This window comes from Dipteris shenzhenensis, chromosome 18 (assembly GCF_047967505.1).
Source record: "Dipteris shenzhenensis isolate YYH24624 ecotype China chromosome 18, Dip_SZ_1.0, whole genome shotgun sequence".
Lineage (NCBI taxonomy): Eukaryota > Viridiplantae > Streptophyta > Polypodiopsida > Gleicheniales > Dipteridaceae > Dipteris > Dipteris shenzhenensis.
The window spans coordinates 39,334,228-39,355,908 of NC_141613.1; the positions used below are offsets into that span (position 1 = coordinate 39,334,228).

The window sequence follows — 21,681 nt, forward strand, 5'->3', positions numbered from 1 at the left end:
TTCCGTAAGCTTGGCAGCAAAGTAGAGACTGTCACATGAATTTTCAAACACACCGTGATCTCTGGGAAGCAATCGGTATGCTTGTCACGCTAATAAAATCCACAATTTCATGATTGGACGAGTTGTGTGACAATCCCTCATCGCTGTATGGATAGTATATGTTTCCAATGAAACCTTCGGTAGAGAAACAACAGTAGGAACAATGCGTTGGAAAAAATGTGACGTTTTTTTTTTTCAAAGAAACTTCATCAATCGTTGACACAATACTTATCTCCCACTTGCGATCTTCTTTCAATCAAATGATCGCAGACTCTTCAATCAAATGATTTTCTTTTAATCAAATGATCTCAGACTCTTATTATTCAGCATGGAGCTTTGACTAAGCATTGATTTGGGCTATTCATTGGCTACGTTGATGCAGGAGCAACGCTACTCAGAGGTCAGATTGAGTGATAGACGTGAGGGAGGGACATTGCTAGTGAGTGGAGGCTGAGCGGAATAGAAAGGGATTTGTGTACATGTAGCAATAGCAGATAAGGGAGACGAGGGGATGTGATTGGATCTAAGGGAACAGTAGTTGTGATGAGAAACGGCCGTGAGGCTGAGTGAATGAAGGGGCCGAGGAGGTGAGCGTAGGGAGAGAAGAAGAGGGGGGGAATGAGAGCAAGAAGTGAGTGGTCATGGGCAGAGTGGAGAGAGGGAGAGCAAGAGAGGGGTGGGGGGAAGTAGGCAACGAGGGAAGGGAGAGATGACAGAGGAGGGTAAAAGAAAGAAAAGAACGAAACAAGAACGGGTTGAAGCGGGTGGACCAGAACATGAGGAGGGTGGCAACATGAGAGGGATAATAATGAGAATGAGGGAGAGGGATTTTTGGACAAAGGCTTAGCCTCTAAATTTACACATCGAAGGAAAGAAGGGATGGTTAAAAAAACTCTTTGAAAGTGGACGAAAAACAACAAAGTGGAAAAAAGAAACTAATTGGATGAAATCCATTGTCGATGCCTTGGAGATTCATATCCCAGCAGCCACACCAAAAACTGTTGTGGGATTTGAAAACCTTCAAAATGGCGCGATCACAGGGCATCCATGCATACAAACTTCATGATGAGAGCGTAGGAGGGAGAAGATGGGGGAGATGGAAATACACAAGTGAGATAGGGGAAAAAGGGGAGGGGGAAGTGGAAGCAAAAGGAACATGTGGGAAAATGAGAGGGAAGAGGGAGACTGGGGGGAGAACATATACACCATGAGACTACGGGGAGTAAGAGGTGGGGAAGGGAGAGGGATGGTAGGAACATCATGGAAGAAAGGGGTGAGACATAGGGGAGAATGAAGGAGAGGAGTGAGGGAGTGATTTGCACACTATAGGAGTAGGGAAGTGGCTTAATCTTCCAACATGGTGGCTATACAAGCGAGGAGGTGTCCCCATCAAGCAATAGTCCCTCCTTTTTATAACCAAAGGAAGGGGAGTCCCCTCATAAATGCCTCCTCCCACATGCATGGTGTGGGTGGAGACCTTCTCCCATGTGGGCTTGGCGGTGCGCATCCTCAATAGCATGCGACAATTTCTTTCCCTAAAAAATCAAACCTTCTTATCCTTAGTCCAAGAGGCCTCATGGATCCATCTCAATATTATATTGCCTAGGAGGACAAGTGGAGGGTGGGCACATAGATGCTTTGCCACCTCATCCTACTTTTCCTTTATGAAAATATTATCCCTTGGACTATTCCACATGGGTCTAGCCCACATAGATGAGAAAGTTTAAGATGCCTTGCCACCTCTACCAATTAAATACAATATGTCCGCTTGGCCTTGGCCATATATCACTTAATGTTTCATGGGACCGCCTAGGTGGAGGGGTGGCACATGGAGATTCCATGCCATCTCACCATACTATATTATTTGTTCCATGGACTATGTACAACACACCTATAGGTCCTCTTACTTGGAAGGGTGGCACATGGACATGCCCTGCCACCTCAACCTTGGGCCCTTTCCACTCCATATTATATTCTACTAATGCCACACACAAATATTCACTTCTACTTATTACATTTACAATGGAAATTTTTTTGGCAGTAACAACACATGCAAGGTTTTTTGGGGATTTTAATTCTTATGATACTTTTGGTTCATTCTATTGAAAATAAAAAGCCTTTTTTAATGTGTTACTAAAAAGGGTAAATTTTTCCCTTGATGAATCATTAGTTGAATTCAATATGTCTTTGCTAGCGACTATGGGATGGCTAGTCTTCTAAGAGATGCAATTCATGGCATAGACATCATTCTTGGATCTATCCCCATTTGTAAAGGTCCTTATTGACTATGCAAAACAGAAGAAAAGAAGGCTGAAAACCAATTAATTGAAAATATTAGAAAATACCAAATTCAACCAAGTAATGATTCACTTGCTTTATTGGTGAAAAAAATGTAACGAGGATGCGTCTATGCATAGTTTATCAAGCGTTAGAAAATATTACAACTCTAAATTAAATATGAAACGTTTTGATGAGCTCTTTGCATAGATTGTTGAGTGTTAAATAAAATTATAACTCAAAATAAATATGAAATGCCTTGATAAACTCTTTGAGTAGTTGCAAGAAGCAAAATATTCTACTAAAAGTCTAGATAGCACCAAGTATTTATTAGGGCCGATGATGTGCCTAAAACAGCTCTTAAACTCGATGTGGGCATGATATGGGCATTATGAATTTAAACTTGTGCTAGTTGGTTTAACCAATACTACAACTACATTCTTGACACCCATGAACAGTGCCTTAATGATGTGCCTAGGAGATTTTTTTGTGATATATCCTAATTTATAGTAAAACTGAAAAGAAATACCTTTAACACTTGAGGCAATTGTCTCAGTTGCTTAGATAAAGTTATCTTTTTGCGAAGGGACTCAAGCGTGTGAACACAAAAAGTACTTGGGACACATAATATCCCATAATGAATCCATATGGATCCTAATAAAGCGAAAGATGTATTAGAATAGCCACCTCTCACGAATTTATGAAATTGCAAATACTTCTAGGCCTATCAAAATTCTACCTTGAAATCATCAAGGAATATGCTATTCTTGTTATTCCGATGACGGATCAACTTAAGAGGAAGGAAAAGTCATTTATTTGGGAAGAAGCCTAAAGAGAGTTTTGAAAACTTAAAATGGCTACTCCTATCTTGAAAGCAATGGAACCTAGTGAACCGTTTTTGGTTGAGACGGATGCGAGTAACTGTGCAATAGATGCAATGCTTTTATAAAGTGATCAATGAATTGCTTTTAAGTATGAAAATCTCAACATATGAGAAGGTGTTTATGCTATAAAAAGGTACAGGCATTATTTTAATAGTGCCAATTCTGAAATGCTGTGTGTTAGGTATTATGTGCCAGTTCTGAAATGTGTTGCCCTATCAGCTAGATTTAGATGCTCATCTGGGAGAGACTAAAATGGAATCGTTTAGTCTTCACAAGCAGTTGTAGCTTTAATGAAGGGATTTTGGACTGCTTTTTTATTAGCCTTCTCCTTTAGTGCTAGCCTTCACCTCCGGAGTGCCGATAGAAACTTAGTACAAAGACTTTGATTAGCCTTCTCCTTTGCTAGCCTTCACCTCTGGACTACTTTTTGATTAGCCTTCTCCTTCAGTGCTAGCCCTTCACCTCCGGGGTGCCAACAAAAACTTAGTATGAAGGCTTTGTATAAATGGACGCTCAAGTATTTGTAGGTGTGTGGATTTGTATGTGTGAGAGCATATGGTTTATACCATGGTCTACACCCATTGTTGGGCGCTGATGATGTCAGTGGGGATGCCATAGTATGTTACGCTCTAGCCGAGGTAGCATGACCTCGGAAGAATCAGTCGACATTTCCCTTATAGGATCTATCTTTGTAATATATGTGTTTGCGCTTTATGTAAATGATCGGGAGGGATTAATGTCAAGGTCCTAGGTGAGGGCTGATAGCACCAGACTAGATAGATCTGAGACCAAGGGCCTAGTGCAAAGATTGTGCCTAGGGGCAAGGAACTAAATGCATCCCAAGAGAGGGGTGAAATGTTGCATTAGGAAGGCCCTATATGGATGACATGTGGCATCTAGATCTATCTAGGGACTTGGGGTCTGTCAAGGCTAGTGAGAGAAGATAAGGATTGAGTTTTTACGTGATTTCGTTGACAGCTCTATCTCTCTTGCTTGGGAGTCTTGGCAGAATTGGCTGGGAGGAAAAGAAAGGTGCTACTCCGGTGATCTTTGATGAGAGAAAATCAGAGATAGGTGACAATTGGTATCAGAGCGGAAGGTTGGAAGGAGAGAAAGAATCGACGGACGGTAGCTGGTGACGACGAGGTCTGCGATAGTGCGGCGCTCACGTGGACCCACGAACGGGCTGTTGTAGCGATTCGACGAAGTTAGTTGGTAGGTGGCGCAGAACGATGTAGCGCAGGAACGTGGGGACCTACGAATTGGCGGGGTGCTGGATTACTTCAAGGGAAGGGTTATACGTGCTTTGACAATTAGTACAGGGCGACTGCAGCGGAACCATGACGGACACCTGGGGGTCTAACGAAGAAATCAGCTGACAGTTGGTAGCCCGTCGCGTGGGCAGGGATCCGTCTGAGGATCGCGTGAGCTGGTGAAGGATTTGGTATGCACGTCGTCCGGGGGACTTGGCCAGAACGGTCGATGCACAGGTTGGTGGCGTGGAGGCGTATTTCATCGCTGACGTTGCCGCTCGTCGCTTGTGTCTTGGTTGGAGAGGGTTCCAAGTGAATTTCCTACTGGTTAGTCACAAGGCCTTGCTGGGCCACGGGTGGTGTTTCGAGAGTGCCATACATAATGTTGGGCTCCACCCGATGGTGGAGGACTGACTGATAGAGCTGGCGTGAGGCGAGCAGCGTTCGGTGGTCGCTGGTAGAAGTCAGAGTACGGATGAGAGCAGGCCGTACATGCAGGCTGCAAGCTGTGGGATTCGAAGTCCAGGGAGCACTCTATCTATTTTCCTTTTGGTTTTCGTTATTCCTGTTTTGTCGGAAGCAGTTAGACTTTTGTGGTTTTGGCAGAGGTCGCAGTTGATGATGCTATAGCAAGAACAAATTATGCTTGAGCAGATGCCTGTGTGCTTCGGTTAGAATTAGATTGCAGGAATTTCCCTAGTATAGGGAAAAGCGCCATTTGTGATATATGCCTGTATTAAATGCGTGATCAGTGTGATTGTGGGATTGCAGGAATTCCCTAGTATAGGGGATTGTGTTCAGAGTGTCAGCTTGTGATTACAGTGTTCTAGGGGTGTTTAAAAAAAAAAAAAAAAAAGCTCTAAAACAAAACACCTACTGAACTAAATGGAAGCAGAAGAAGGAGCTTCCAGGAGGGACCCTGGTGAATCAGGAGTCCGGCCGACCCAGCAGGGATCGCGCCCAGTAGCTCACACTTTATCTGGCAGGATTGCATTGCTGGAAGATGCCTTGCAACAGTTGTTAGCGCAGCAATTACAAGCCAACGCAGGGCAATCTGAACTTAGGAGAGTGCTACAGAGTATGTCTGCCAGACCTTCTCGAGAAGAGAAGGGAAAAGCTCCAATGGAACTGGAGTCTAGTGTCCATACGGTCGAGCCTAGGAAGGCTAAAGTGCCAAATATTGCCAATTACAGACCGGAAAAGTATTCTGGTCGGATGAACGACCGTAGCTCCGATGTCATTGAGACCTGGTTACACAAATGGGACGAGGCGTTCGCCATTTGTGAGATCAGAAATGACATCAGAAAGATCCGCGAGGCCACCCATATGTTTAGTGAGGCGGCGGATCGGTGGTGGATTAAACAACAAAAAGATGGCATAGCATCCACTACCTGGGAGGGGTTTAAAAGAGAGTTCAGGAAACACTTCTTACCTCCTGACGAGGCATCCCGAGCTTGGGATCAATATAGGAACCTTCGTCAGAGAAATTTATCAGTGGCAGAATACACTGATAAGTTTCGAGAGAGTGTAATGAAGGTTGACGAACCCCTGCCTCAATCAATCCAAGATTTCATATTTGGATTAAATGATCGAATAAAAATGGAAGTTCGGGCTAAGTACGCGAACACGCTAGATGATGCAATAGCTATAGCCCTGAACTACGAGGATGCCAAGGGCAGCAAGCCAAGTGGGTTTGCACAGGTCGGAACCCAGTATGGGTATCCGAAGAAATCTGGGTTTAAGAAGAAGTGGGCTAGTAGAGGGAGTGGTTCGCAGCCGAGTGGTCAAGCCAAGCAGGCGAGACCGGCTGAAACTCCTAAACCGAGTACCACCATTGGAGTGAAAAGGAAAGTAACTCCAATGGCAGCCCGGGCTTGGTCTCAGTCTCCCTTGAACCCAGAACAAAGGGAAAAAGCGAGGAGAGAAGGCTTATGCTTTGGTTGCCTTCAACCTCATCAGTGGAGAGATTGTCCACGTAATAAAGATCGTCGGATGGCTGAGATGGTGATCTCAGAGTGCGACGTGGAGATGCAGGGAAGTCCCAGAGCGGAAGAGATGCAGATTCAGCTAGCGGGATCTTCTCAGAGGTTAGTACCTTGTTTGTTCTGTGTGTCTGTTACTAAGTTAGTGACGAGTGCACCTGATAACATCCTATCTAAGCCCGCAGCAACGGGGTATACAGCCTTCAATGATACGGAGTTAATCAAAATGAAAGGGCAAGTGGCCAGTCATGATGTCATTGTGTTGTTTGACTCAGCGTCAACTCACAATGTGATTAACTCCAAGCTCGTGAAGAGGCTGAAATTAAAGACAAGTCCATCTGACTATGCGTATACAGTCAGGATGGTTGATGGAAGTTCAACTGAAGTATGGGACCAAAGGGTTACCCAGTTGGAGCTTCGGATTCAGGACTATGCTGAGAAGCTTGATTTTGAAATAACCAAGCTTGCTCATGCGGATATAGCCCTGGGAATGGCGTGGCATTCTAGGAAGAATCCAGCCATTGATTGAAAAAAGCACGTATATCAATTCAAGATGAATGATGTGCTTTATGTCTTGCGAGGTGAAAGAGATATACCTCAAGGACCGTTGGTTTCCGTGATGGAAATCAGAAAGGCTCAAGTAGAGTTTTTATACCTTTGCACAGCGTCGGTAGAGTCGGTGGATGAGTCTTCGGCTAGCACTGATGTTACGCAAAGTGATGAGATGGCCAAGCTGGCTAATCTTATAACAGAGGAGTTCTCTGAATGTTTTAGGGATGAACTACCTTATGGGTTACCTCCAGAGCGGAAAGTTCAGCATAAGATTGAACTGATCCCGGGGGCAGAACCTGTAAATAGACCTCCCTATAGAATGAGTTTTACTGAAGAAGCGGAGGTGCGTAGGCAACTGGAAGAATACCTCAAGTTGGGGCAGATTCAACCAAGTTTCTCACCTTTTGCTTCACCAGTGATATTAAAGAGGAAAAAGGATGATACGTTTCGCCTCTGCATAGATTACAGAGCCTTGAATAATATCACTGTTAAGCACAGGTATCCGATGGCTCGGATTGATGATTTGCTAGATGCATTACATGGAGCCGTGATTTTCAGCAAGATAGATCTTAAGTGCGGCTATCATCAGATCCGGATTAGAGCCGAGGATGTGCATAAAACCGCTTTTAGAAGCAGGTTTGGTTATTATGAGTTTTTGGTAATGCCCTTCGGACTTACCAATGCTCCAGCGACCTTCGTCATGCTTATGAACGATTTACTACGTCCGTATATCGGAAAGTTCGTAGTACATTTTATTGACGATATCTTGATATTCAGTAAAAGTGTTACTGAGCATTGTGAACACTTAAGGATAGTGTTCAGTACTTTGAGGAAAGCCAGTCTTTATGTGAATAAAAAGAAAACTATACTGTGTATGGTTAGGCTTGAGTATTTAGGGTTCATAATTACTCCACAGGGGGTAGAAATGGATCCGAAGAAAGTGGCTGCGATACTAACTTGGCCAATCCCTCAGAGTCTGACCGCGTTGCGATCATTCTTGGGATTTGTACAGTTTTATAGAAGGCATATCAAAGGATATTCCGAAATAGTATCGCCATTGACTGATCTGACCTCAGATAAAGTACCTTTTATTTGGGGACAGAATCAACAGGAAAGTTTTAACACCATAAAACAAGCTGTGGTCTCAGGACCGGTGTTAAAAATAGTTGATCCCCAGAAACCGTTGTTCCTAGAAACCGATGCAAGTGGCATTGCGGTAGGAGCAGTCCTTCTTCAAGAGGGAAGGCCAGTAGCCTTTGAAAGCAAGAAGCTTTCTCCCTCTCAAAGGAATTGGCCAACTCATGAATTGGAGTTGTATGCTGTTATCCATGCTTTGAAAACATGGAGGCATTATCTGTATGGTTCAGAGTTTTATGTGGATGTGGATCATGATACTCTGAAACATTTCTGTAAACAGCCTGACTTGAGGGGCCGCCAAGCTAGGTGGGCAGAGCTCATGCAGGAGTTTAATTTAACGATTCGGTACCGAAGAGGAAAAGACAATAAGGTAGCTGATGCGTTGTCTCGCATTATGCACAACCTGAGTTTCACGGTATTAGAGAGTGCTCTAATGACCGAGATCGGAGAAACTCAGAAGGTGGACGAGTTTGTCCAGAGCTTATGGCCTAAGGCTCATGTGTTAAAACCCGGGGAAAATGAAAAGGATGACCTGGCATCCAGAAAAGGCCAAACTTATGCAAGATATACCATAAGGGATGGTATGCTAGTTAGAAATGGCAAGGTTGTAGTACCTGGTCAGAATGATCTCAGGCAGAGAGTCATTCGACAATGCCATGATAGCCCGTGTGCGGGACATCCAGGAGTCGAGAAGACATACGATCTCGTGAAGCGAGATTTCTTTTGGCCAAAGATGAAAAAGCATATTCATGAGTATGTGACACGGTGTTTCTCGTGTCAGGTAAGTAAGGCCGAGCGGGTGAAGCCACCCGGACTTTTACAGCCCTTGGAAATACCACTAAGTAAGTGGGAGAGCATTTCCATGGATTTTATTGTAGGACTACCTGCAACACAAGGAGGGTATAATTCTATCCTTGTGGTGGTTGATCGTCTAACCAAGATGGCTCACTTTATTCCGACTAGAGAGTCTATTAGTGCCCCGCAAGTAGCGGAGTTGTTTATTAGACATATATTTCGTCTGCATGGATTGCCTAGATCCATAGTGTCAGACAGAGATGTCAGGTTTACCGGTCACTTTTGGACAGCGGTATTTGAGACACTAAGGACTGAGTTGGGAATGAGTAGTGGGGATCATCCTGAGACGGATGGTCAGACGAAGAGAGTCAACCAGACTTTAGAGGATATGTTGAGAGCATATGTGTCATTGAGGCAACATACATGGGACAAGTGGTTGCCATTGTTGGAGTTTGCCTACAATGATAGAAAACATTCATCTACTGGGTTCAGTCCGTTTGAACTGAACTATGGTTATAGACCAGCTAATCCAACTATAGTTGGAGTACCTCAGAAAGTGACTAGTGCCGCGAACTTTTAGTTCAGATGCGGGAGATGCTAGCACTTGCGAGAGCTAATATCCGTCAGGCTATGGATAGAGCCAAGGTGTATGCGGATGAAAATCGGTCTATAAGAGTATTTGAAGAAGGAGAAAAAGTTTTTCTCAGAATTCCTTCGCACTCGAAGTCGTTGACTTCAGGAGAGTGTGCTAAGTTATCACCTCGATACTGTGGGCCGTGGTTAATTCTAAAGAGAATAGGCAGTGTAGCCTATAAATTAGAATTGCCACAGGGGTGTAAGGTGCACCCGGTTTTTCATGTTTCACGTTTAAAGAAATTTTTACATATTGGTGACTCACTAATCGAACGTGTGGTTTTGTTTCAGGAGATAGAGGATATTGCAAGGCGCAAACCAACAAGAATCCTGGACCGAGGAACAATGCAAATACGAAATCGGAAGATACCCACGGTGTTGGTTGCATGGCATGGTCAGCCTCTATCCGAAGCTACCTGGGAATCCGTATATCAGTTGCGGAGAGTGTTCCCAGACTTTATCATCGAGGACGCTGATGTCTGAAGAGGGAAGGAATGTTACGCTCTAGCCGAGGTAGCATGACCTCGGAAGAATCAGTCGACATTTCCCTTATAGGATCTATCTTTGTAATATATGTGTTTGCGCTTTATGTAAATGATCGGGAGGGATTAATGTCAAGGTCCTAGGTGAGGGCTGATAGCACCAGACTAGATAGATCTGAGACCAAGGGCCTAGTGCAAAGATTGTGCCTAGGGGCAAGGAACTAAATGCATCCCAAGAGAGGGGTGAAATGTTGCATTAGGAAGGCCCTATATGGATGACATGTGGCATCTAGATCTATCTAGGGACTTGGGGTCTGTCAAGGCTAGTGAGAGAAGATAAGGATTGAGTTTTTACGTGATTTCGTTGACAGCTCTATCTCTCTTGCTTGGGAGTCTTGGCAGAATTGGCTGGGAGGAAAAGAAAGGTGCTACTCCCGTGATCTTTGATGAGAGAAAATCAGAGATAGGTGACATAGTAGCTAGTCCCTGCCATGCGTGATGGAGTTTATAGTTTTTGACCTTATGAGTGACGATCATGAGATTGAAACTGCACTATGTTGTGTTTTTAGAGAATGAATTTGGGCATGTTCCTAGATTCATTTAGATATATGCTGCTTATTTTGTTTTTGGTGAGAGCTTAAGGAAAAGACATACTGAGTTGATGCAGGAATGTGATTCTCAGCTCAAGTATAACAAATAAACTTTCAATGTAGAAGATTGCCTTAACCAAATGTCAATCATAAGTCAATTGAGCTTTATTGGAATCCAGAATGACTTCCTTTAAGGGGAATGTACGAGCATGATATGCCTTATATAACGTAGGTTGCTTGCTTAAGGCCAATACTATCCGCAGTGGAATATTCACCCTGAGATCACAAGATACCAATGCAGAACACAACTCAAATACATGTACATTACTTAAATGTAAGAGGGAAATTCAGATCTAAAAGAGTACTCAGATGTATAGTCAAAACAGGAAGATATATAGATGAATCTCAAATACAAAAAAGTAGCCATTATATGTACCAACACCTGTAGAAACAATCTCTAAGGTAAAGTACCAAAACAAGGCTCGGTTTTGCTGCACCCTTTTGTTGGAAACTTTTCCTCTCTGCCATGCATCTTTGGCTTCAGTAGCTGCTCAAAACTAAGCAATCCTGCAAAGTTCTGCTCCAAAGGTTTATGGCAAACAAAGCTCCATTTGCTGCACCCTTATGCTCTCCACTGTGTGTAGGTCTGCACCTAGGTGTGCTGCAGTCATATAGACTTGTGCCCTGCAAGACCATTCCTGTGTATATGGTACTGCTGATGTAGATCCCTATGTTCCCTGCTGCATTCCTGTTGGCAGACTAAACCGTGTAGGGGGTTTAGTCTAGAAAATTCGTCATGCAATGTGGCAACACTCCATGCAGTGAAGTACCTAGACGGTTGATAAGCATTGATTTTGAAGAGACGCTCTCTCCTTGGCGGTGTGGTTCGTGATGTTTTAGGAGCAGGTCTTGGCAACAGCGTGCTGAAAAGTAGTAATCGGTGTGATGAGTGGGTTTTCTCTGGTTCTTCTTGATGCTATGGAGAGTGGTAGATATGGTTGTGTGCTGGTAGCATATGCCTCTGATAGATGTTCTTCGTCTTGACAAAGTCCGGTCTAGAGTGTTCTGAAGTTTTTGTAACCGAGTTACACATCATTCTGGTTTGTACTGAGAGAAAGAGTATGTGAGACTATCAACTGTAATCTCATATCAATTTTTCTAAGAATTGGTATCAGAGCAGGTTAGAGTCTTGTGAGTCTAGTCTGCGAATTGTGTAGGGTTTCGGATTGCACTGTACTATGCACTATGGAAGCGTGGGCCAAGATGGAAAAACCTTTCATGGTTGAATGATTTGTCACAAAGTTCAATGGGAAGGAATCCATCGTGGCTTTTGGCGGTGCGTCTGTTTCTTATAGAAAAAGGCTTACTAGGCGTGGTGTCTGGCTTTGAAAAGAAACCTAGCAACAACCAAGGGAGGGAGAAGATACAAGCTTGGGAACAAAAGAATGAGAAGGCATTCGGAATGCTCGGCAGAGCATTAGGATCAGATTATTTGCATCATGTCAATGTGTCAAAGGCAGTAGCATAGAACTGGGTAGTGATTGAGACATTGTCTGGAGCTTAATTGAAGAATTCAAAGATAGTGTTGAAGCAAGTGCTATTCAGAGTGCACATGGGAGAAGGAGAAAATCTTGCTACACACCTTAACCGCATGCAGTCTATCATGAGGTAACTTCATGCTTTGGGTTCGAGGGTTGACGATGAGGATGCAAAGACCAATTTACTTTCAAGTCTACCTCCACGCTATGCAGACCTTGTAACAATACTACGGGTAAGCTCTAAAAATGTAGAATACAATGACATAATTTCGATGCTTTTGAGTGAGAAATGTCATGCAAGAGCAATTATGCCTAGACGAGAACTTGCATATGACGTAAATGATAAAGGAAAGGCAAAGAGCAATGGCATTAAGAAGATGTGTGTGTATTGTAGAAAGGATCGATATTTGGCAAAGTTCTGCTACAAGAAGGTGTACAATTGACAGTATATTGTGACCTTTATGAAGGTTGTTTTGGAGCCCGGTCCTGTGTGGATGGCTCATCTGATCTGTTCAGTTTCCCTACTTGGTTTAAATGGGGGTTTGTTGGCAGACTAAACCTCCTAGGGGGTTAGGCTAGAAGATGAGTCATACAACGTGGCAACACTCCATGCAGTGATTGCATAGAAGCCGTTAGTTTGAAGAGACCCTCTCTGTTTGGCAGTGTGGTTTGAGATATTTTAGGAGCAACTTTTGGCAACAGCATGCTGAGTAGCAATCAATGTGATGAGAGTCAGCAGTGGGTTCACTGTGGTCTTAATTATGGAGAGTAGTAAATAGTTGTTGGATTTAGGGACTATTTGGACAGCAACCATAGCATAGCGGAATAAACTCAAAGCAGCGAACACTCAATGAAACTAACACGGATATTACATCATGTAGAGAAGAAACTTCTCAGTACATCAAAACGTGAAATGTTTTGAAACGCTTCATGAAGTTTCAAACAATCAGGGGGAGTTTGAAACATTCAGTTTGTATTTTTGGGCCTCAAAAATGCTAATTTTATGCGCTGCATACATCTAGTATGCCAAAATTTCTAAAAACTCACAAAAATACTTTATACCATGCCTATAATGCCAATCGTAATTGATTTTGAAAGTGTTCATAAGTGTAGATAGAAATCAGTACTCATCATTTAGAGAAATGATGAATCATGAAATCTGGACTTTAGAGACAGAGTTTAAAGTGCAATTAGAGTGGCTAGTAGTAGTACTTAAAAAAACTAGTAATATATACAGTCTAGTCTCCGAGACTAGAATTAGGGAACAGATTAGCTCAAGCCTTAAACTGTAAAATTCAGAGTTCAGTAAATGAGGTCTCGTGCTCTTTTGGAGCAGTTATTGTTAAAGCTGGTGCTGTTGTTCCTGCTCGTCGACATGCTTGAGAATGAGTGACACGTGCCAACAATCCCCACTCGTCAGCAATGGATGCATATGCATCATTATCCTCATGTACATGATGAAGGATTTGATCCTCATATACAAGCCTACCATACAAATAATGAATTAACAGTAAATACATGTTATATAACTTTGTCTGCTGTGTCCATGTAAAAGAAAATAGATATGCTGAGTTCTCATGCACAATATTAACAGCGCACATACAAATTACCTGTCAAGTTGTTGAGTGCCTAAGTTTATTCCGTTTCTTAGTGTGTATAAGTGAGAACACACTCCAATTCCTTTCATCGGCGCTAGATGAGCAAGCTTGTGAAAGGACTCAAGGGGCAAGGCACGTAACTCCGGTATGCCCTGACCATACTTCTCCCACCAAGTAACAGGTCTCAACTGAGCTCCATGGAGACATGCACGAGCTGAGCCAAACTCCCCAAAGGAGTTCCTGAGTGAGAGGAGTTGGTTCTCCAAAGAATCATGCGATATTGCATCCTGATATGCCCGTTCAAGAAAGCTTGTCCACCCTGCAGTCAACTGAGCATCATCCGATTGGTCCTTTCTCCTCCATAGAGGATGCAAAATATGCACTACTGCATGGACATGCCTATGGAACCATGTCCATGTTTTCTCCCACAACGTTCAAGCAAATCCAGATTCTAAATGCAGTTAATTGAAAATTCAGGATTCCTGAATTTATATTTACCGTGCTGCATCGAGCCATGTGCACCCTTTGAATGCCTCTCCAACTTTACCCTTTGAATACCTCTCCAACTTCCTTCATGAACTCATACATGAGTCCAATAGTGCATCAACAAGTCGAAGGGTATTGCAAAGGGGCTACACAATCCCTGAAATCTCCTCAGCTGCATGCCAAAAGTCACCATCAAACACAATGTCCTCAAAGGCACGTGCCTTTGGTTTGCTGGACTTATCCCACGTCAACAATTCCTCATTGACTACCATGCGCCTCAAGTTAGGCTTCACCTTTACCAAGCGTGACAAAACAATAAAAAGCAGGCAAAGCGGGTCTTTGAGGTCTTTAGACTCTCACGGGAGCTATGTTGTTGGAAAATTACAAGGGCTCTATGCTTCCTTGTTAGAAAAGTCACCATGCTTCGTGCCTTGTCAACCACCGAGATCCAGGGATGCTTCCCTATGTCCTCTATAAGAAGGTCCAAACTATGTGCAGCATAGGGAGTCCAAAAAATGTGTGGATAGTCACTCTCTAGGAGTGCACCCATGCATTGACAATTACTGGCATGGTCTATGAGAACCTGTACTACATTCTCAAGCCCCACATCCTTTATTGCCTTCTTGATGTGGCTGTAAATGTAGTCACCTATATGGAATTCATTTGATGCATCAATAGATCTAAGAAACATTGTACCCACACAAGATGAGACAATGATATTAATGAGAGGGCGTCTCCTTGTATCTGACTACCCATCCCTCGATGCCTTAACAGGCTGCATCTCTTTCTCAAGTTTCAACACTTTTACAACCAGCTCCGAATGTCTCTGAAGATGGAGGCCTAAATGAAGGTCCAGCCTCTACCACTGCCGGCACAAACTCCTGAAAAGTTGGAGTATGAGCAAGGTTAAGGAAAGATCACATTAAAAAAAGAGCTTGCGAGTCACCTGACAAGCGGATGCAAGCAAAGATGTGACCCAACCGGCTCATAGGGTCCCTAGCCCTAGCCTGGGTCGTACCCTCGATGAATTTGGGAAACCTTGGTGGCCTCACAACTTGCACTGGTGCACGTCTAGTGGAAGCACTACAACAGAAAAAGAAGCATCTGTGTAGGTGGTGAAATTGGCTAAGAACTCCGTATACTCATCTGCCACACTCTACACAATCTGTGGGACCTTCAGAGGCTTTAGTAGCTGCATATGAACGGCCAGAAGTATCCGCCTATTTATAGGTTAATAAAGGGGGCCTGAACCTTGCCAACTCTGGACCCAATTTGTTGGAAACACCCAACTCCGAGTTGTCTGCTAGAAAACCTGACCTGAACTGCTGGATCTTGTTGCTATTGCAGGGGCCTACTACTTGGGTTATAGATGGGCCCTGGCAGTACACTATACTGCTGTATTTCCTGCTTTGTGCCATGCAAACAGCCACGTGTCATCGCGGCTGTTCCAGCTCCTTCTTCAGATGTTCTCAGTCCTTCAAACGTACTGCAGACTATGCACAATTGTTCAATCGAGGTAAGCCCACCTCTTACAGTGCCTTACAGGTGGTGGGTGTGCTGGTAGCATATGCATCTGATAGCCGTTCTTTGTCTTGACAAAGCCAGTCTAGAGTTTTCTGAGTTTTTGTAACTGAGCGACAAGCCCCACAGGGATGAGCTCTGCTTAGCATATATAGAGTTTTTTGTGAGTCTCATCTGATTGTGTTCTTCCTTTGAGTTTACATATCATTCCCATTCGTACTGAGAGAGAGAGTGTGTGTGTGTGAGACTGTCAAATTTAATCTCGTATCAACTTTTCTAAGAATTCCTGTCCTCCACATGGTGCTGGTTTGCAGGTTGGATTGTCATAGGATGCTGAATACTTGAACCTGTGCATTATCGAAAAGACTCCAAGGAAGGGCCTTATATAGGCCCTGATCTGGTTGACCCAGACCAGATAGATTGGCCGACCCAAGTCAGGCAACCAGTCTGTCAGCCAACCATTGCTGTGACCTGGCAGGTATTTTGCTGCAGACTTGGTCTGCTATCCTGTGCCTATAAATAATCCTCTTGCAGGCCCTTTTGATGGGCCTTGACATGCTATTAGTCTACCTCTTCTTTGCCCTATACCTACTGCTGTACCCGTTGTACAGCCTTGCCTCTCTCTCTCTCTCGCTCTTGCTGCAGGTGCTGCGGACTGATGCAGCCCTTGTGCCCTTTGCTTGGGCTCCTGGATGGACTCTTTCCAGCCCCACAACAAGCCCACATATGCACTATGTGGAGGCCCTTTGGGCTGCCCCAAGTAAAGTAGGAACAGGGACTATGGTCTACTGCCCATGTGGCAGCCATGTTGCTTCCCACATGTCAGCCTCCCCCCTCCCCCCTACATGTTCATCTACCCATAAGTATGCTGAGGTGTCAACCCCTTAAGCTCTCCTCATTTGGGGGCTCACAGGTGGGGCATTGACCCTATTTCTCCAACATTCTGAAATCTGAAAAGCAATTAAAGAAAAAAGTTTAAGTAATCAATAAGCTTTCACTGAGGGGAAGAACTTAAATGATTGGAAATCTGTGCTCATCTGGAGGGTTTTTGAAAGCCTTCCAAGAGCCCACTAAAAAGGCCAGCCAGGACCGCTCTCCCATTTGGAACACTGCATGTAACCATAAATACCTAGGGGTGTGCCATGATCATCAATAATCAAGTCATTCCACATGATAGATGGCCTACCAATCTCTTTTGTGAGGAGGGAAGGATCCTCCGAAGCGCCCCAAGGTTTCAGGATGGTAAGGGAAGAAAGGCATCCTAAGATAAGTTCCAGTGCTGTCCATCCAATCTTCAGGGGTATACGACCCAATGCATCAAATAAAGAGATCTCTCGAGTGCTGTCCATCCATGCCTTTTGAACCGAGTGATGCAGTTCCGAGAGTGGCACCAACAAAAACAGACACACCAGGTTGTGGCCAGTAGTTCGGTTGAGAACTACTAATTTGGTCAAGTCTAATTGAATTCCAAAAAAGTATTTCTCCTTGATGCTCTCCAGATCGAACTGCTAGGAGGGAGTGATGCCTAAACTGACCTGACAGCCCAAATACTTGAGGAGACACGCCTTTGAATCCATGTGAAACCAAAATCAGTCCCCCAATCTAGGGTGTCCTCCTCACTGATCCAAATGCCATTGGATTTATTCCAATTAACTTGCTGCAATCCAAAATAAATGCAAGGCTGTCCTAGAGGAAGTGAGAAGTTGGGCCATGGCATCCAAAAAAACATTAATGTCATCTGCAAGCTCACTATCCAAAAGCTCCTCATCCTACCTGAGAAAAAGTCTTAGCCCAAAAATACATACCTAGGATTTCGAAAAGGTGCTAATGGATTCAGCCATGAATAAGTACAAGAAAGGGGCAAGAGGGCATCCCGATCTGTAAATCTGAAATCTCCCCTCTAACGCCTCTGATAAGCATTTGGTTGTGGGCTGAGCTGTACAGGGAGGAAACTCCTTTGATCCAAGCATCCAAAAAACCGAAACGCAGAAGGGTATCCTCCAAGAAACCCTAGTCTACTCTGTCGTCATAAGTTTTCTTGAAATCCAAGAGTAGAACGGTCGAATTCTAGCCTCTATGCATAGCCCACTCCGAAGGATTCCCAAAGAAAAATATATTATCGAAATTCCTCCCGCCTTGCACAAACCAGTCTGCATATCATGAATAAGACCTAGAGAAGAGATTGCAGCCACAAGGTTGCCAATTTCTCCTGATTTTTGATAGTGACATTTTTACAAAGAATCTTGAGCGTGGGCAATTCAGTCTATGGTAGGTCTAGACTCCCTTGGCTACTGCGCAGTCTTCACATATATACTTGACTGAGAGAGTGTCTAGTCGTTGATCCCCCATATGGTCTAGACTCCGTTGTCTAATGCTCAAATTTTCACATACACTTCAGCGAAAGAAAGTGTCTAGACATTGATATGCACATGTGGCCACATGGTTTTGGAGTTTTGTCAAATGATATGCCTACATTTTAGTACAGCTTGGACAGCCCAGCCTCCATGGCTAGCAAGGCTATCCAAACATGATATGAATTACCTAATTAGACAAGACCTTTTGTAGTTAGATGTGACCTAGATGAGTTCATTTTTTCTGCATCACTCTGGAGGGACATATCAGATATCTCAAGATCCATGTATCAATTGCTTACGCATAGCTTGGGGTGGAGGGCTTTGTCCAACTCGGCAAGCACGCCTACCTTTTCAACATAGATAAAGAAAGAGCCACAGCTTCTTCAGAGCAGCTCTTCTCACATACCCAGCTTGTGTGAGATTTTGAGCGATTTTATAGACGCTGCTCATTTCCAATGGAGACATATATTCCATACTCATCTGCATGGTGTACTGTGTAGAGATAGTTCAGTTTTTTCCTTTGCTGTATATTGTCTGCTTTTTGTTTCGTAGACCATTCTAGTCTCTAACGAACTTTCTTCTCAGCCCGCAACATCATCATCCCCCCCCCCCACCCCTCTCTCCTCTTCCCACTTTGATAACATTCCCGCTCCTTGTGTTTCCCTGCTTCTGAAGTAGTTTTGCCATTTCTGAGGGATGTTCCCGTTCCGAAACATTTTTCATAAGGATGTATGAAGTACTTGCTGTACTTTTTAAAAATAGTGCTCAAATAAAAACTAGGTGGCACGAATTAGGGCTGTTCTACCCATCAATGTACTGTCCACAGCACCAGGAGTGGAATTGACATGTCTGGCAAGATAGAAATGTGTAGTGCTGTCATGTTGATTAAGAATAACAGACATCTCTTTGGGCTGTTTTGATTTTTCAGCAACAAATTTCACTTTCTCCTTGGCTGCAATCCTTTTTCTGCATTTTGCAATATAAGGCTGAAGCCTCTGTTGGTCAATTCGTAGTGAAGGGCTGCATCCTTGCGAGACAGCCATGCTATAGTGTTTTTTTTTGAGGCAAAAAAGATATTTGTAGTATTTTAGAAAAGTATCAAAAGATCAGTCTTTACATATCTCCAATCCACGAACTATGAAGACAAGGGAGTGATTTGAGTTCGGCAGGGCACCCTACAAGAATGGAAGATCTACTGGGAGGTCCACTAGTAAATCCACCAGCAAACCCTTTGGCAATGCAAGACCGAAGTTGAAGATCAAATTTCAAACCAGCCCCAAGGGGAGAAGAAAGGCAAACAAAGATATCTATCATCAGCATACACCCTGAAAATCACACTTCAGGTCTCCTCAGCTTTGACCTGAGACAAAATAGGAGCCGTTGGGACTTGCACAATTTTCTGTTGATTATGAGCAGTGATTTCTTTGTGCAACTGTTGCATCAGTGTAATTGAAAAGCCATGCTACATTTTTGCTCGAGGACACAAAAAGACCTGAGTGAAATGGCATAGAAATTTTATGATCCCTTGTCTAGTGGAAGAGCAACCTCCCTTTGCAACCCTCTGAGAGACCCATTACATGAAACTTTGTGCTCACAAGGAGTCCGCTGTGTTAAAGCAGCCTTCAAAAGTTTAAGCTAATTTAAGCCCCTGGATTCAGGATTATGCTATTTTCTCCTTAAATGTCTCTTTGGCATTGGTTTCTTATCCAATACCAAAAATGTTGAGTCCGCATGCGCTTCAGTGCATCTATAGGTTGGGTAGATCATGCTCCATTCTTTTTTTTTTGAGAAAAAGATCATGCTCTATATTGTGAAACTGCTTTGCCACTTGACAGATTTGCAGTTCACATATGGAATAGTTTAGAATTAGAGTGTAATAATGTATCTTTCTTTGCCAGTATCTATTTGTGTAGTATCTTTTTCTTGGTTGTAGAGGTACAGGAGTTTTGAAAATTAGAATTATCTGAAGATATGCTATGAATCTCTCTTTAACCGTGCCCCATTGAATTGCAGGAGAGGCCGAAATGGATGCGGATTGGTTCTTTGGATGAATTGAAAACAAAGCTAGGGCACGTAATTGTGATGATATTGCTTGTTAAGATGTTTGAGAGAAGCAAAATGGTTCTGATCACAACTAGTATAGACCTTTTGAGTTATTCCATCTCCATCTTTCTGTCCTCTGCTGCGCTGCTTGTCCTTCACAAGCTTCATCACTAACAATCTCTATATAACTAATTGTGTGCCCATAGTGCAGTTCTTGTAAAGCACCCCCTGTAAGAGATTTTCAAAAGGATCCAGAAGCCTTCTTCAAATAGATCTTGTTTTAATTTCTTCAGTATATACATGGTATTTCCATGTTGAAGACCAACATTATAGCAATCTAGAGGAATGCTCACTTGTATATAGATGATGTTTCTCTATTTCTTTTTCCCCTTATCAATTGAGCTGATTGTACCTGTATCTTGAAGAAATACATCATTAATCGATTTCCATATCAGCAATCGACACGGAAATTTGCATACCATATCATCAGCTGACTTGTCAAGGTGACAGCTGGCATCTTCAAAAGGTGGATGTCCATAGGGTGGACATTGGTTCTTTAAACGTCCCCCCTTTCCATAACCAATCTTTGGACTAGAGCGCTGGTCCAATTCCAAATAGATTTAGAAGGTAGTCATCCCCCAATTGAGTGCGTTAGTAAGATAACTGCAGCACTCTCCTTTGTTGGACAATCGTTAAGGTTGATGTCTTTGCCAGCAATATTTTCTCACACGAAGTGGTACTTAACCTTGATGTGTTTTGTCCAAGCATGGAACGTTAGGTTCTTTGTTATTGCAATGCAACCGTACTTGTCACAATCTAGTCAAACGACTTCGTAATGTGGCAATGCAAGTAGGTGCTTTGCCTCTGCCGAAGAGACTTCAAATGTCAATTTCTTCTTGCTTAACAAAGAAACACAATCACCTGCTAGCATGAAACAAGTAACCAAGTAGACTTACAGTTGTATGTATGTGTGTTATACATACACACATACACACACACACAGTTTTTTTTTTGTAATACATTTTTTCATATAGAAAGCATTTACACTCATAGCTGTCCCAGAGTGGGACAGCTACTACTGAACTAAAAACAGTAATAAAAAACTTCCAAGTGGGCCTGAAGAAGGTCTCCAAAGGAATGATCATCTTGCAGAGACCGAAGCAAAGAAGCTCGAGAATGTGGGAAGACTGTCACTGAAGAGTGCTTGTACAATCGAATTGTACTAGCACGATACAGTGACCAAAGAGCCCAATATCGACACCGAAGAAATGATCATACATGCGCGTGTGTGCACACACACGCACACACTTGTTTTTTTGGTGTGAAATCCATGTATATTTATATTAAAAGAAGCTGTTTCCAAAGTGGAGATCAGCAAATACAAGCTCAGAAAACTTCATTGTAAGACAAGTAGATAGTGTAATCTACTTGACATTCGGAAACAGTAGAACATGGAAGAAGTAGGCTCATGGAAGACTTGGTGGTTCTTGTCTCTCCACAAAGTCAAGATTGCCCAG

General features: G+C 43.2%; 1 protein-coding gene across 1 annotated transcript in view; it reads left to right on the forward strand.

Moving 5' to 3' along the window:
* LOC147891215 (uncharacterized) overlaps window positions 1-20,605 on the forward strand; it is a 69,784-nt gene extending 49,179 nt beyond the window's left edge. Inside the window, exon 5 of the mRNA XM_087389468.1 lies at window positions 20,135-20,605. Coding sequence (XP_087245594.1) covers window positions 20,135-20,338 — 204 coding nt within the window. The 3' untranslated portion in view covers window positions 20,339-20,605. The remainder of the gene's footprint in view (window positions 1-20,134) is intronic.
* The last annotated feature ends 1,076 nt before the right edge of the window (window positions 20,606-21,681 follow it).